At 32.8% G+C, this 12,191-nt stretch overlaps 1 protein-coding gene and 1 long non-coding RNA gene across 3 annotated transcripts; one reads left to right on the top strand and one right to left on the bottom strand.

Moving 5' to 3' along the window:
* Nucleotides 1-3,435: 3,435 nt before the first annotated feature.
* On the bottom strand, nt 3,436-6,792 carry LOC9324547 (receptor protein kinase TMK1). The gene is made up of 2 exons (XM_021034850.1): nt 4,320-6,792; nt 3,436-4,234 (listed from the first exon to the last, which is right to left on the bottom strand). Exons 1-2 carry the CDS (start codon nt 6,781-6,783, stop codon nt 3,702-3,704), a joined length of 2,997 nt encoding a protein of 998 aa, XP_020890509.1. The 5' UTR covers nt 6,784-6,792; the 3' UTR covers nt 3,436-3,701.
* A 3,194-nt stretch (nt 6,793-9,986) lies between these two features.
* On the top strand, nt 9,987-11,931 carry LOC110231113. Of its 2 annotated transcripts, none has more exons than XR_002334211.1 (5): nt 9,987-10,137; nt 10,231-10,271; nt 10,496-10,714; nt 11,013-11,098; nt 11,655-11,931. It is a non-coding gene; the product is annotated as an uncharacterized LOC110231113 (long non-coding RNA). The 2 variants fall into 2 exon arrangements; XR_002334212.1 differs by having other exon boundaries at nt 10,206-10,271.
* Nucleotides 11,932-12,191: the final 260 nt, after the last annotated feature.

Raw genomic sequence — 12,191 nt, 5'->3', positions numbered from 1 at the left:
GTAATGCTGCAGCTACCGATTTAATCATCACTTCTTTCTCCCCTTTTGATAAAAATTTTGCCGACCATCCATTAATCCGTGTTTGTAGTCTCTCTCTGACAAAAGAGAAGATTTTTGTCTTGGATCCTCCTAAACTCTCCGGCAATCCAAGATAAGAACCCATAGCACCGATATTAGTGATACCTAAGGTAGATTTGATTTCTTCCTTAATATCATCATCTACCTTATGTCCAAACTGAATCGAGGATTTTAAAAAATTAATCTGCTGCCCCGAGACCGTTTCATACTTCTTTAAAATTCCCAAAATTACCTCACACTGGTCCTTGTTGGCCTTGCAAAAAAATAAGCTATCATCCGCAAATAACAGATGTGAAACCGGAGGGCATGCATTTGCTACTTTGATACCCGTAATTAATTTTTTCCGTTCAGCTTTCCCAATATTCGCAATTAGCACTTCTATGCAAAGGATGAATAAATAAGGTGAGAGCGGATCTCTTTGTCGTAAACATGTTTAGTAGTACTGTGTATATAGGGTGAACATTAAGCATCTATCAATATCGATTGCCTTTGGTTATTCTTTTGGGCCATAGTACTAATAAGGGTATCTATAAGACATGACTTCAGAAGAACAATTAATTAGTTCTCTCTCTTGAGTACTATTTGATGTCTACTATGTATAACATAAAGACAATATCACCCTTGTTTATCAATTAACTGTTTTATCTCTCTTCTTCGTCACTTCTTCTTTCATTTTTTCTCAGACCACAAATATCACGATGACAATGAAAAAAAAATCAGATTTTTTTTAAGAGAAAATCAAACTTAGACGTAGAAGCAAACCGGTGAATTGTGTGGTTCATCTATTACGTGGTTTTGATTTGGCAAAGAACAAATTAAATGTTTTACGATATAGTGATTATGAAGATTAAGGTTGGTGGTGAGTTTGTTTTCGGCTGAATGGTAGTAAATTTTCAGCGGCATAAATGGTTGTAAGTGATGGTGGTTCCAATTTTAAAGAAATTGAATTTAAAAGAATTGGGTTTGATGTGGACGGGACAAACAAAACAGGTGAGTTGTGTGTGGTTCAATTGTGATTGTAAATTCAAGCATGATTTCGAAGGGGTAGTAATTACGACGGTGATGTGTATGATTCAGTCAAGACGAAGACTAATTTGAGTGGTTTTCAATTGAGTGACGGCCTAGATTCATCCCGAAAGAGATAATGGACGGCCAAGATTCATTCGGAAAAAATGGTGAAGCTTTTGGGTTCTTCCGACATTTTTTTTGGCGAAGAGATGTATAAAAGAAACAATTGTTGCTTTCGAGCTCAATTCGACATGCTATTCCTGGGCTTGATGTAAGTGTCGCTTCTTCTCCGTCTACTTTGTCGGTGAGCAGATGTAAAACAAACCGGCTATTTTTATTGTTATCATGTTAACCTCGTTATCAATTATGTATTAGTGAATATTATGTATAAGTTACACGATAATATTAGTATTATCCATATATCAACTATCTTACCATGCTCATACAAATATTATTCGGATATTTAAGACATTAGCACGGTATCATTCTATATAACATGTTGTTATAAATGTTATCATGTTAATCATGTAAGAGAAAGACTATTTTTTTTTATTGAATTGATATATACATAAATGAAAAATATTGATTCATAATTTTAAATCGATAAACATGTATTTAACACATAAAATGTAAACGTATCGCGATAACCAATTATTTAGCATATTAAAATAGTAGATATCATGCTAACAAAATAATTAACTAACTAAAACAACAACTGATTTGTCACCGAAAATTTGATCGGAGCTATTATCGGAATCCATCTGAAATGTTATCTCGTCGATACTCGATATCTATTTTATTATCCCGTTAAACAATTTGTTACATGTAGAAGGGTATTTTCGTCCAACTTATACAAATTGATGAGAGAGGACTAATTATACAAAAAATATGTATATATTCTTATTTTTTCAGTTATCTAGGTATTTAGATTAAATTGACCCTACTAATAAACGTGTTAAATGAATAAAGATCTCAGTGTCTTTTTCCAAATTCCAGAGCATAATCTTGGTTTGGTCTAAATTTTCTTCGATTATGAAAGAAAAGCATATAAATAAGAAATAATGTGTCTTTTTTTCTTATGAGACACAAAAGTACAAATGTGAGAAAAAGTATTAACGGGCTTGATTGGCAAGTGCTTTAGAGTCTTTACAAAGCAAAAAAATTTCTAAAGATTTGAAATACGTCCAATCAAGCTTTAGAAGCTTTGGCTCTCCTTTTTTTTCTCACAGCCAAAATATTTCCTTAATTCAATTTTTTGGCTGTAGAAAACCCTTTTTCCTAAAGCACATAATTTTCAACTTTCCAAAATTTTAAATTCTACAGCCAAAATACTACAGCAACAATAAAATCTACAGTCACAGCAAATAAACCTACAGTCATATTTCTACAGCAAAAAATATAAAGCTACAGCTGTTACCAATCAGGCCCAACATCTCTCTGTTCTCTGGGCTGTATTTTTAGTACTTATTTATATACAACTTTCAATTGATGAAGAGTAACGATATTTACATAATTATGTTTTAGATCTCCAGTTCAAGGTTTTTCTATTTAAAAAAAAAAACCAGCCTAACAAAACAAAAATATAATCCTTAAATATAACGGAATTATTATAGTCCTGACCAAAAACTTTGTTTATTTCTTTGAATTGGTTGAACTGTTACCAAACGTAATCTTAATGATTTTTAATTTCTAAAAATAAACTGTCCTTTTCTTATTTTCATGTAACCAAAATATTAGTTTGAAATATTTGAATATTAGGCAAAATGTGAAACTTAAATTTCCTTAAAACCGAAACAATACCTAATCATTCATTTTAGAATAAGTTTTACTTTGGATGCTATTACAATGTTCAACACTCTACCTAAAAAATAATACGCAATGTAACCCTTTTTCTGCTACCATCAAATTTGTAAAATTTTGATAAATAATATGTTAAATTGAAGCACCGTGATGAGGAGTTCAACTCTACCTTTTAAATTTTAAAAGCGACGTTTACAATATACATATAAGGGTTATATTGCATATTTTTTATGACCTCGCATGAATAATTTGCATTTTTGAGAGGTGGAGAGTAAAATTACAAAACTGGCGAGTTGGGGGTTTATTTGCACAAAACCCAAGGTTTTTACTTTGGATACTATTACAATGTTCAACACTCTAACTACATTATACCATGATAAAAAAAGTTGTGAATTTGTATCACCAAATACTAATTTGATTTAATATTGATATCTATTAATATTAAGTACTAAAATTCACAAGAAACATTTTGGTTGAGATCAAGTAGATGTCAATTTATAAAGATATTAAAAAATGGAGATCCAAACAAAAGAGACAGCCATGTGAAGATGGATCCAATGCCAACCTCTCTCTACCTCACTGTCATTTACCATTTCCAAACAAACTTTAAGTACACACGTCAACTTTTCTAAATCAACAAAACAAAAAATAAAATAAAACACTCAACATCAAATAATAATTAAGAAACCCAAATTAAGCCCTAAATGTTACTTGCATCACAAGAAACATGAAAGAATTGTGAGGGAAGAAGAGGAGAGGAAACACAAATAATATACAAAAGGAGAAAATCAAATCAGGGTTTTGAGGAATCTCATTCATCGTCCATCTACTGAAGTGAATGACTCTGCGAATCCGTATGGTCTAGTGGGAATACTCATCTGCGTGTTGTCCAAGCTAGGTAAAAGCGAGGAAGTCGAAGATTCGAGATCACTTCTTCCTTCATAAGCTTGCCATTTCTTAAGTGCTTGAGGCAAAGACATGTCGAGGTCGATACCGTATATGTCTTCAGGGTTCTGATCCGATGGTTTCCATAGCTCGACGAGTGAAGACAGAATGTTGACTGCGTGTCCCATGTCTGGTCTCTGGTATGGTTCACGGGCACAGCAATGGCCTGCTAGTTCAGCAACAGTGTGAACGCTGGCTAGGGTTTCTTCGTCAAGGTCTATTGTCGGGTCGATTGCTTTCTTGAATGATGATTCTTTGTTGATGTACATCCGTTTGAACCAGGAGACTAAGTGAATGCTCTCTTCTGGTTGCGATTCGTCTAGAGATTTTCTTCCTGTTATGAGTTCCATTAGAATCACCCCGAAGCTGTACACATCGACCTTCGTTGTCACTCGACCCGTTACTGCAACAAACAAGATCACAATCATAATCAAGAAACAATCTCTACACAAATTGAATCATTAAAACGGATGGACTAACAAACTAACCTGCATACTCGGGCGCCAAGTAACCAAATGTTCCAGCAATTCTGGTCTCAATCGATCCTTTCCCTTCTGGAGCGAGACGAACAAGTCCAAAGTCTGCAACTTTTGCCCGCATATCATCGCCAAGAAGAATGTTGGAAGGCTTAAGATCCCTGTGAATGAAGCTCTGGTGAGCTAATCCATGGAGATACTCGACACCTCTTGCAACATCCAAGGCTAAAGTCAATCTCTGTTTCCACAACAGAGGCTTAAGTCCTTCCTCTGACCACTCAAACAAATGCCTGCTCAATGTCCCTTGAGGCATATACTCATACACAAGAAGCTTCTCGTTCCCGTCCAAACAATAACCGAGAAGCGTAACCAAATGACGATGCCTAACCTTTGTTAAAACCGCAATCTCTGACTTGAATTCCGCGAAACCTTTACCAACAATCACACCATTCTCCATTCTCTTAACCGCGATCTTTGTTCCATCGTGCAATTCGCCTTTATACACAACCCCGAAACCTCCTGATCCCAAAATGTTATCTGCACTGAAGTTGTTAGTCACAGAACGAAGCACTTGGATTGAGATCAGCATGTTTCCTGCTTCCACCATTTGGATATTATCTCCTACCTCACTCGTACCAGGAAGCGTGTAGGTATCACTTATACCTCCAACGCTTACACTTGAACCCGCAACTGTGATCTTAACGCTTTCATTGTCAGATCCCGAGTGTCGCGGATGCACCACTACTGCATTTGAGCTCTCACCTCTTGTGTTACACTTTTGCCTCTTCTTGTACCAACAGAATACTAATAAACCAATCATGAAGATTGATAATAGACCTCCAAGAACTGAACCAACAACGATACCTATAAAAGTCGAAGACTTCATTCCTCTCCTGTCCTTATCACCGTTGATTCCTGAACCCGAACCACCTGAAGGCGAAGAAGAACCGGGAGAAGGCAAAGAGCTTTTATCCTTTCCAATGTCAGGATTACCATTAGTACTCACAACCACATTGCTTCTAAAACCTGGGACCTTCCCGAAAAGCTTGTTACTCGAAACATCGAGTGTTTTGAGATTTGGTAACGTTGTAAGCTCTTGAGGAATCGTACCCGTAAGATTGTTGATACCAAGAATGATTCTTTGAAGCGATTTAATGGATCCAAACTCGGGAGAAATCGTCCCGGTTAGACCCATTTTCTCAAGATTAATAACAGTAATGTTCCCATTGCTACAAGCTATCCCAATCCAATTCGTGCAAGGATCATTTCCTTTCCAACTCTCAGCGAGCCGCTGCGGATAATCAAATGAACTAGCTATCAAAAGCAAAGACTTCACTCTAGAATCACACTCATCAGGACTAGGCAAGCAAAAGCTATTCGAATCTTTATCCAAATCAACCGAAACCGAGCTCTTAAACACAGGAACTGGTCCTTGAAGATGATTATTCGTCAAGTTCAGAACTTTAAGCGACTCAAGACTTAACAAAGACGTAGGAACCGGACCCGTGAACGCGTTATCCCTCAAACTCAAGCTCTCAAGCTCCTTAAGACCCGAAAAGTCCGGTAAAGGACCCGAAAACACGTTGGAATGAAGCCAAACCTCTTTCAAACCAGTCATATTCTGAAGAACATTAATCTCACCGGTTAGTTTCTGACCATTAAGCCACAATGACTGAACCTGCGAGCCAGCTAAACTCAAAGGCAATTCACCTCCTAAGCTATTGAAAGCCAAATGCAAAATCGACAACCCCGGAAACTCATCCGGTCCGAAAAAACCGGGTAATTTACCGGAAACATTAGCCGAATTCGCCGAGAAATTCTGAAGAGCAGAAGCATTTCTCAAACTCTCTGGAATCTCCCAAGCTTTAAAAGGATTGTTATCAATTTCTACAGATTGTAACGAAGTTAAGCCTTCAAAGACATCACTAGGGATTGAATCAAAGTTGTTATTACTTAACATCAAGACTTGTAATGAAGCTAAACCACTTAAAGAAGGAACAGGACCAGAGATGTTGTTCCATTGAAGCTCAAGTCTTTCAAGCTCTGATAAGTTACGTAGATCAGGAGAAAGTGTACCTTGAAGACCCGAATGCCCGATTTGGATCCGGGTCACACGTTTTGTTCCAGTACAAACGATGTGAGTCCATTTACACGGGTCTGGGTCAGACCAACCGAAAGAACTGGGTGGGTTTAAGCTTTTCTTGAGTGATATCATCGCTGAGAGATCTCCATCAGAGTCAGATTTGGAGAAATCAAGAAGTAAAAGAAGAAAGGTAAACGAAAACGTGAGAAAGGTTCTTCTTTTCTTCATAGCTTGAAGAAACAGAGGAAGAAGAGGAAACAGAGAGATAGAGAGAGAAGTGTGAATAAAGTTTGAAGCTTTGAGGAAATGGGAAGATGGGCCAGTGAGAGAGAAGGAAGAAGAAGAAGAAGAAGAAGATGAAACTAAGAAGCAGAAGCCAAGGAGACTGCACATGGGATGTCTGTCCCACTAAGCCAATGACAGTTTGGTAACAGATTAGATACATTTAAAAAAATATATATATATATATATATATATTTTTGGAGTTTTTGAATTCATTAATTTTAATTTTATCATAGGATTGAGATAACGTTTATTCGAAAATAATAATAAAGGTTATTGTTGATATATTGAGTACGTAGTGTGAGTTGGATTTTGTCAAATGCTTCACACAAAAGAAATGGTGAACTAAAAAAGCAAAAAGTATAATTTGCTCCCAAAAAAAAAAAGCAATATATATCTAAAGTATTGCTTTTTCATATTGGTAAAAGTTGTATTGTTTAGTTTTAGACTAGTTGTTCATTTGTTATAAATTAAATTGCAAAAAAATATCTCAATTTTGCTTTTTTTTTTTTGTATTTTAGTAAATTATATATATATAAGGTGAAATTTCCGTAAATAATTGTGTTTGTTAGTGCGCATAATTTTCAAAATAATGTTTATGGGATATAATAGCATGACATAGTTTAAAATTATACGCAGAATTCACATTATTTTTTGTGCTAAATAAAATTCATAATCCACACCATTTTAAAAATCACACAGGAAAAAAAATTACAGTATTAATAAAAATATACAGTTCACTAATTTCGTAAAAAAAACACAAATCATGGTTATTTAGTGGTATTTTTTATATGAAATATGTAAAAGTTGTTGTTACTTGTAAGTCTCAATTTGGACTTTAATCAAGAAATTCAATTACCCAAAGAAGTAGAATCCTTGTGCCAGTTAAACCGATCTGAACCTTTTGTTTCCGAGTAAGTAAATGAGGAAAATTAATTATGACTTGAAAGTTGATAAGGCAGCATACAAAAAATTAATTATAGGTGAAAGAGATTTTTTTTATTCTATATTAATATTCGGTAGTTCACAAAAATAATAACTAAACAATTTAATTGGTTGTATTTTAGAGATCACACATCGAGGGTTCTAGGCTGTCAATGGCATAAGAGTGCAAAAGTTGTGAAAAAGATTGGCAAATGATTCTTAGATAACACACAAAAAAGCATAAAAATATTATAATATGTAGAGAAAGATTATTATAAAAGCATACAGGTGTTAAAACAAAATTTTAGACATGTTTCTATATATAAAAAGCATACAGGTGTTAAAACAAAATTTCATAAAGAAGTCTCGACTCTCGACTAAACGACCCGTCAACAAAGATATACAGACAAATAACGATATTATAATATGAATATTTTTCTATATATAATATGAAATATATGTAGATACAATTAATATGTAAATTTATACAAATTTGATGTGTCTGTTTTTAGCAAAATGCTACATGTATCTTTCGTTGCTGTCTCATGAATCATGATGATTTAAAGTCCTTTTATCTTTTTATTTTTAGTTTTTCACTATTATATTATTATTACTTTTTATGGGAGAAAATAAAACTTTGTCTATGTGTATAAGAAAAAACCAGGTGAAGCTGATTCCCCATGCACATGGCTCTCTGCAAGATCTATAAGAAAAGAAAAGAAAAACTTTCTAATTTCTAACTTCTAACTTCTAACTTCTAACTATAGAATTTTTCATATAGAACAATGCCTATTTTTTTAGGTTGGCTAATAATTGTGTTTGTAATAAATTAGGGAATGATGATGAATATGGTAGTGTGAGTGAGACCTGTCAAAAATCCTAAATGATTCAACTTTTTCAAATCAGTGCAAGACATTATTTTATTACTTTATTGAAAACAAAAATTTGTTACTTGTTGGGTGTTAAAAGAGTATATCACGTAACATTCATACCAAGATAATGTATAACTGCAAGGTCTGTCGCAAAATAAGGAATGGAAGTCACAAACAATACAGGTTATTTGCAAGGAAATTTTTATAGTAATTCTCTCAGTAATAGCATGAAACAAGAGATATATGTTAGAAACCAATATCATGTTGTCGCAAGTTCAGATCTATCGCAAAAATATTTTCGTAATTCCATCGCAAAATATACGATGGTATTGTGAGTAAGGACTTGATTGGTTCTACCGCTAGCACCCATCTAGCAGTTGTTAGCGGTTGGTTGCGGTTGTTAGCGGTTGGTATCAATCGTAGAAACCGTTTATACCGCTTCGGACCACTCAAAATCGCTGGATTTCAAAAGATCCTTCCCGCAAGCGTTTGCCGTTGCAGGCGGTTGCGGTTGGTTTAAGAAAACCATCGAAAGATTTATGTCGCAAACTCATAGCAGGATTTGCGAGAACGTTTTGTAAACCTTTGTTGAAAATATTTGCAATTCCGTTGCAAAAGTGCTACGGATTTGCGATAGAATAGTTAAACATGTTTCGTAAATCCAAAGCAAATATACTATAGATTTATAAGGAAAAATAATATAATATTTTAAAAATTTGAAATGAAAAATGAAAAATGTTTGATTAAATATAATCATAAATTAAAAATGAGAAAAACTAAAAATTAAATTTCAATAAATAAATATCAAATTTAAAAATAATTATTTTAGACCAAATTTAAAAAAATGTAAAATACACAGTGGAAGTACGGCAATACGTTGAACTTCTTGTATAGAATATCGTACTAGATCCGGATCCGCACCTACGTGCGGGGTCATATTTGTGGTTTTTTTTTATTTATGTATAGAGTTGTTTTTTGTTTATAATTTCATTTGTGAATATTTGGTTTGAATAGATACATTATATGTGTGGTTTCACACGTACCAGAACATAGTTTGTTTTTAACGTTCGCGTGGGATCTCAGATTTTAAAAATGTGTTGTATAACATATGTCGTCAATAAATATGTGTTTTTGTGGTATGTAACTATTGTATTTTTTTAAAAAAAATTTCGGTATCAGATAATAAAATAGATAGAATAATTTTTGAAATATAAATGTATTTTAAATTTTTTTATGTTTTAAATAAATTTCATAAAGCAATTTGTTTTATGTTAAATTGGTTTTAAAATTTGAATAAAAAGATAAGTTAGATATGTAAAAATATTTTATGTAATTGTTTGTTTGTAATTTGATATATATATAATTAAGTTTTACGTTTGGGCCACATAAAAAATATATTGGCCCATTTGCGAATCCGTTAATATTTAATCTTGGGCCTAAATACATTGTGATCCTGTTGATATATTACTGTTTTTTTTTTTTTTTTCATTTTTAGACAGATAATTTTCTACACAAAAATTATTTTCTTTATCGGTGAGATGAAACACCAAACCCAGAAAACTCTCATACTAATCTTCGATTTGAAAATCAATAACGAAATATTGCTTAGATCAAGCTTTTTCATTGCTGTTTATCAAGTTTCTACCGCAGATTCCGAATTAAGAAACATGTAAGATTTTGATTGATTCAATTTTAGAGAACGTTTTTTTTTTTCAATTTTTTCTATTTGATTTCCAGTTTGTCAAATTCTCTGTTTGAATAGATTCATTGGGCGATGACTGTGAAGAACCCGAGCTTGTATGAGTAAGTTTCAATCCAAATAATTTTGATTTCAATAATTTTTATAAACAAATCACAAATTCATCTACTGTCTTTTTGAAATTTAACAAAGTAATTAAATCTATCTACATATATCTTCAGAGCCATGATTGTATAGATTTCAAAATTGGTTTGTATATAGATTTGAACAATCGATTTTGTTTCCTGAAATATATTAACATCTATATTTTTTCCTAAATTGATTTCAGATAATAACATAAATGATGATGTTGCCAAAAGAAGATGATGGACAAAGATAAGTTGTTCATACGATTATTACTTAACAAACAATGTTTTTAAATAAATGGTGGTGATGATAGAAAGTTATAATTGTACAGGGAAAGCGTAATTATCAAGTTCAATTCTTTTGAAAGAGTCAATTCTGATGTCGTTTTGGAGCCTTGCAAAAAAACTGCAGCAACAATAAGGTTAGTGAGTTGTTGAACATTCAACTTTTGTTTATTCCATAATAATATTTAGCTATTGTTACACAACTTCTTAATAGTAGCATGAATCAAAGTACCCTGGCAACAGATAAAAAGAACTCATGTTAAACATCCAGTGACATTGATGATTGATAAACGTTTATTTGAAAAGAAAAATGAGATTTTTTTTACTTACAGATGTATCAGCAAGAATCATTTCAACTGTTTCCCATGTGAATTGAGTGTATTGTGTCCACGAATGCACAATCTTAACTTGAATTCTCCATTGTGTTTTGAAAAGCTTTATGTCAGCAAGATCGGTGAATGCTTGCTCAGCTGCCATTTTCTTAGAGAAATCGTGAAGTGGTAATGGTAAAACTTTAAAAGGTGAGTTCTTTAGAATGCAGCTACCGATATTTATAGTAATCGCATGGAGCTTTTAATTTTATTAGGGTTTTGAGAATTTAGGTGGTATAAGATAATTTCGAATTAGAATCTTAAAGGTATATGCTTGATTTTGGGCGATTTTTTGCATATCATTTTTGATTTTATTGTTTTGTATATTATTTATGATTTTTTTGGGTATAATCTCGAACTGAATATGGATTGAAGAGATTGTGTGATTTTAAATAAAAACTAATAAGAGAAATCTAATAAGTTAGAATTCTATATCTTTCAATATAGGGAAATACCAATGATTGAGTTTTGCATTGATTTTTCCGTGTCAAGAGATATTTTTAAAATCACATTCATAGTTTGCGTTGATATGGAAAGATCTTTGCGAGAATTGAGTCTAATTATTCAAAAAATTAATTGCTAACATATTCTCGATTTAGAATAGGTAAGGAATATGCTTGATTTGTTATTATATCGATTGAGATACTTGTTATGGTAATGCTTGATTTGTATTGTTAATGTTTTTATTTGGTATTAATTACTCCAGATTCCAACACTCAAACTCAAGAGATTCAGTATGGGCCTAATTATCTCGTAAGCCCAATAGGAAGTTTTCTCATTGGAATTGGGTCAGCGTTTTTTAAAGAAAGAGGACCCGAGTAGAGGATCCAAGATCCGCGTCCCAGCATAGCCAATTTTCAATTTTACCCCTTTTACGAAATCTTTTATTTTGTCGTGTAATAAAAAAATTGTAATGGCATTCCTTTGTAATTTTTTACACTTTATAAGGTTTATTATTAGGGAATGCTTCCCAATTAATAGTATAGATTACTAGGACCACTTGTCGGAGGCGATAAACTTGTGATCGACAGAAAACAAGAGTTATCATTGTCCCTGAATCCCGTCATAAAAAAATAGTGACGATATAAATTTATCAAAAATTAAAAATTTATGTATATATTTAATACTTTATTAGTTTATCCAAAGTAAAAAAGTTATCAATTTATCAGAATTATTAAGTTAACAATTTATTAATAGTCTGCTTCGTCCAAAGAGGAATAATGTTTATCGGGCGAAGAGTCCA

The sequence above is a fragment of the Arabidopsis lyrata genome (genome assembly GCF_000004255.2).
Source record: "Arabidopsis lyrata subsp. lyrata unplaced genomic scaffold ARALYscaffold_2, whole genome shotgun sequence".
Lineage (NCBI taxonomy): Eukaryota > Viridiplantae > Streptophyta > Magnoliopsida > Brassicales > Brassicaceae > Arabidopsis > Arabidopsis lyrata.
Note: the sequence above shows the minus strand (reverse complement) of the source record. Positions and strands in the feature narration are given on the sequence as shown.

What these genes read in the sequence shown, in the direction of transcription:
- LOC9324547 (XM_021034850.1), bottom strand. Translation starts at nt 6,783, where the DNA reads ATGTGCAGTCTCCTTGGCTTCTGCTTCTTAGTTTCATCTTCTTCTTCT. An exon ending in CTTGGCGCCCGAGTATGCAG is followed by an intron (nt 4,235 to 4,319) that starts GTTAGTTTGTTA and finishes TGTTTGTTGCAG; the next exon opens with TAACGGGTCGAGTGACAACG.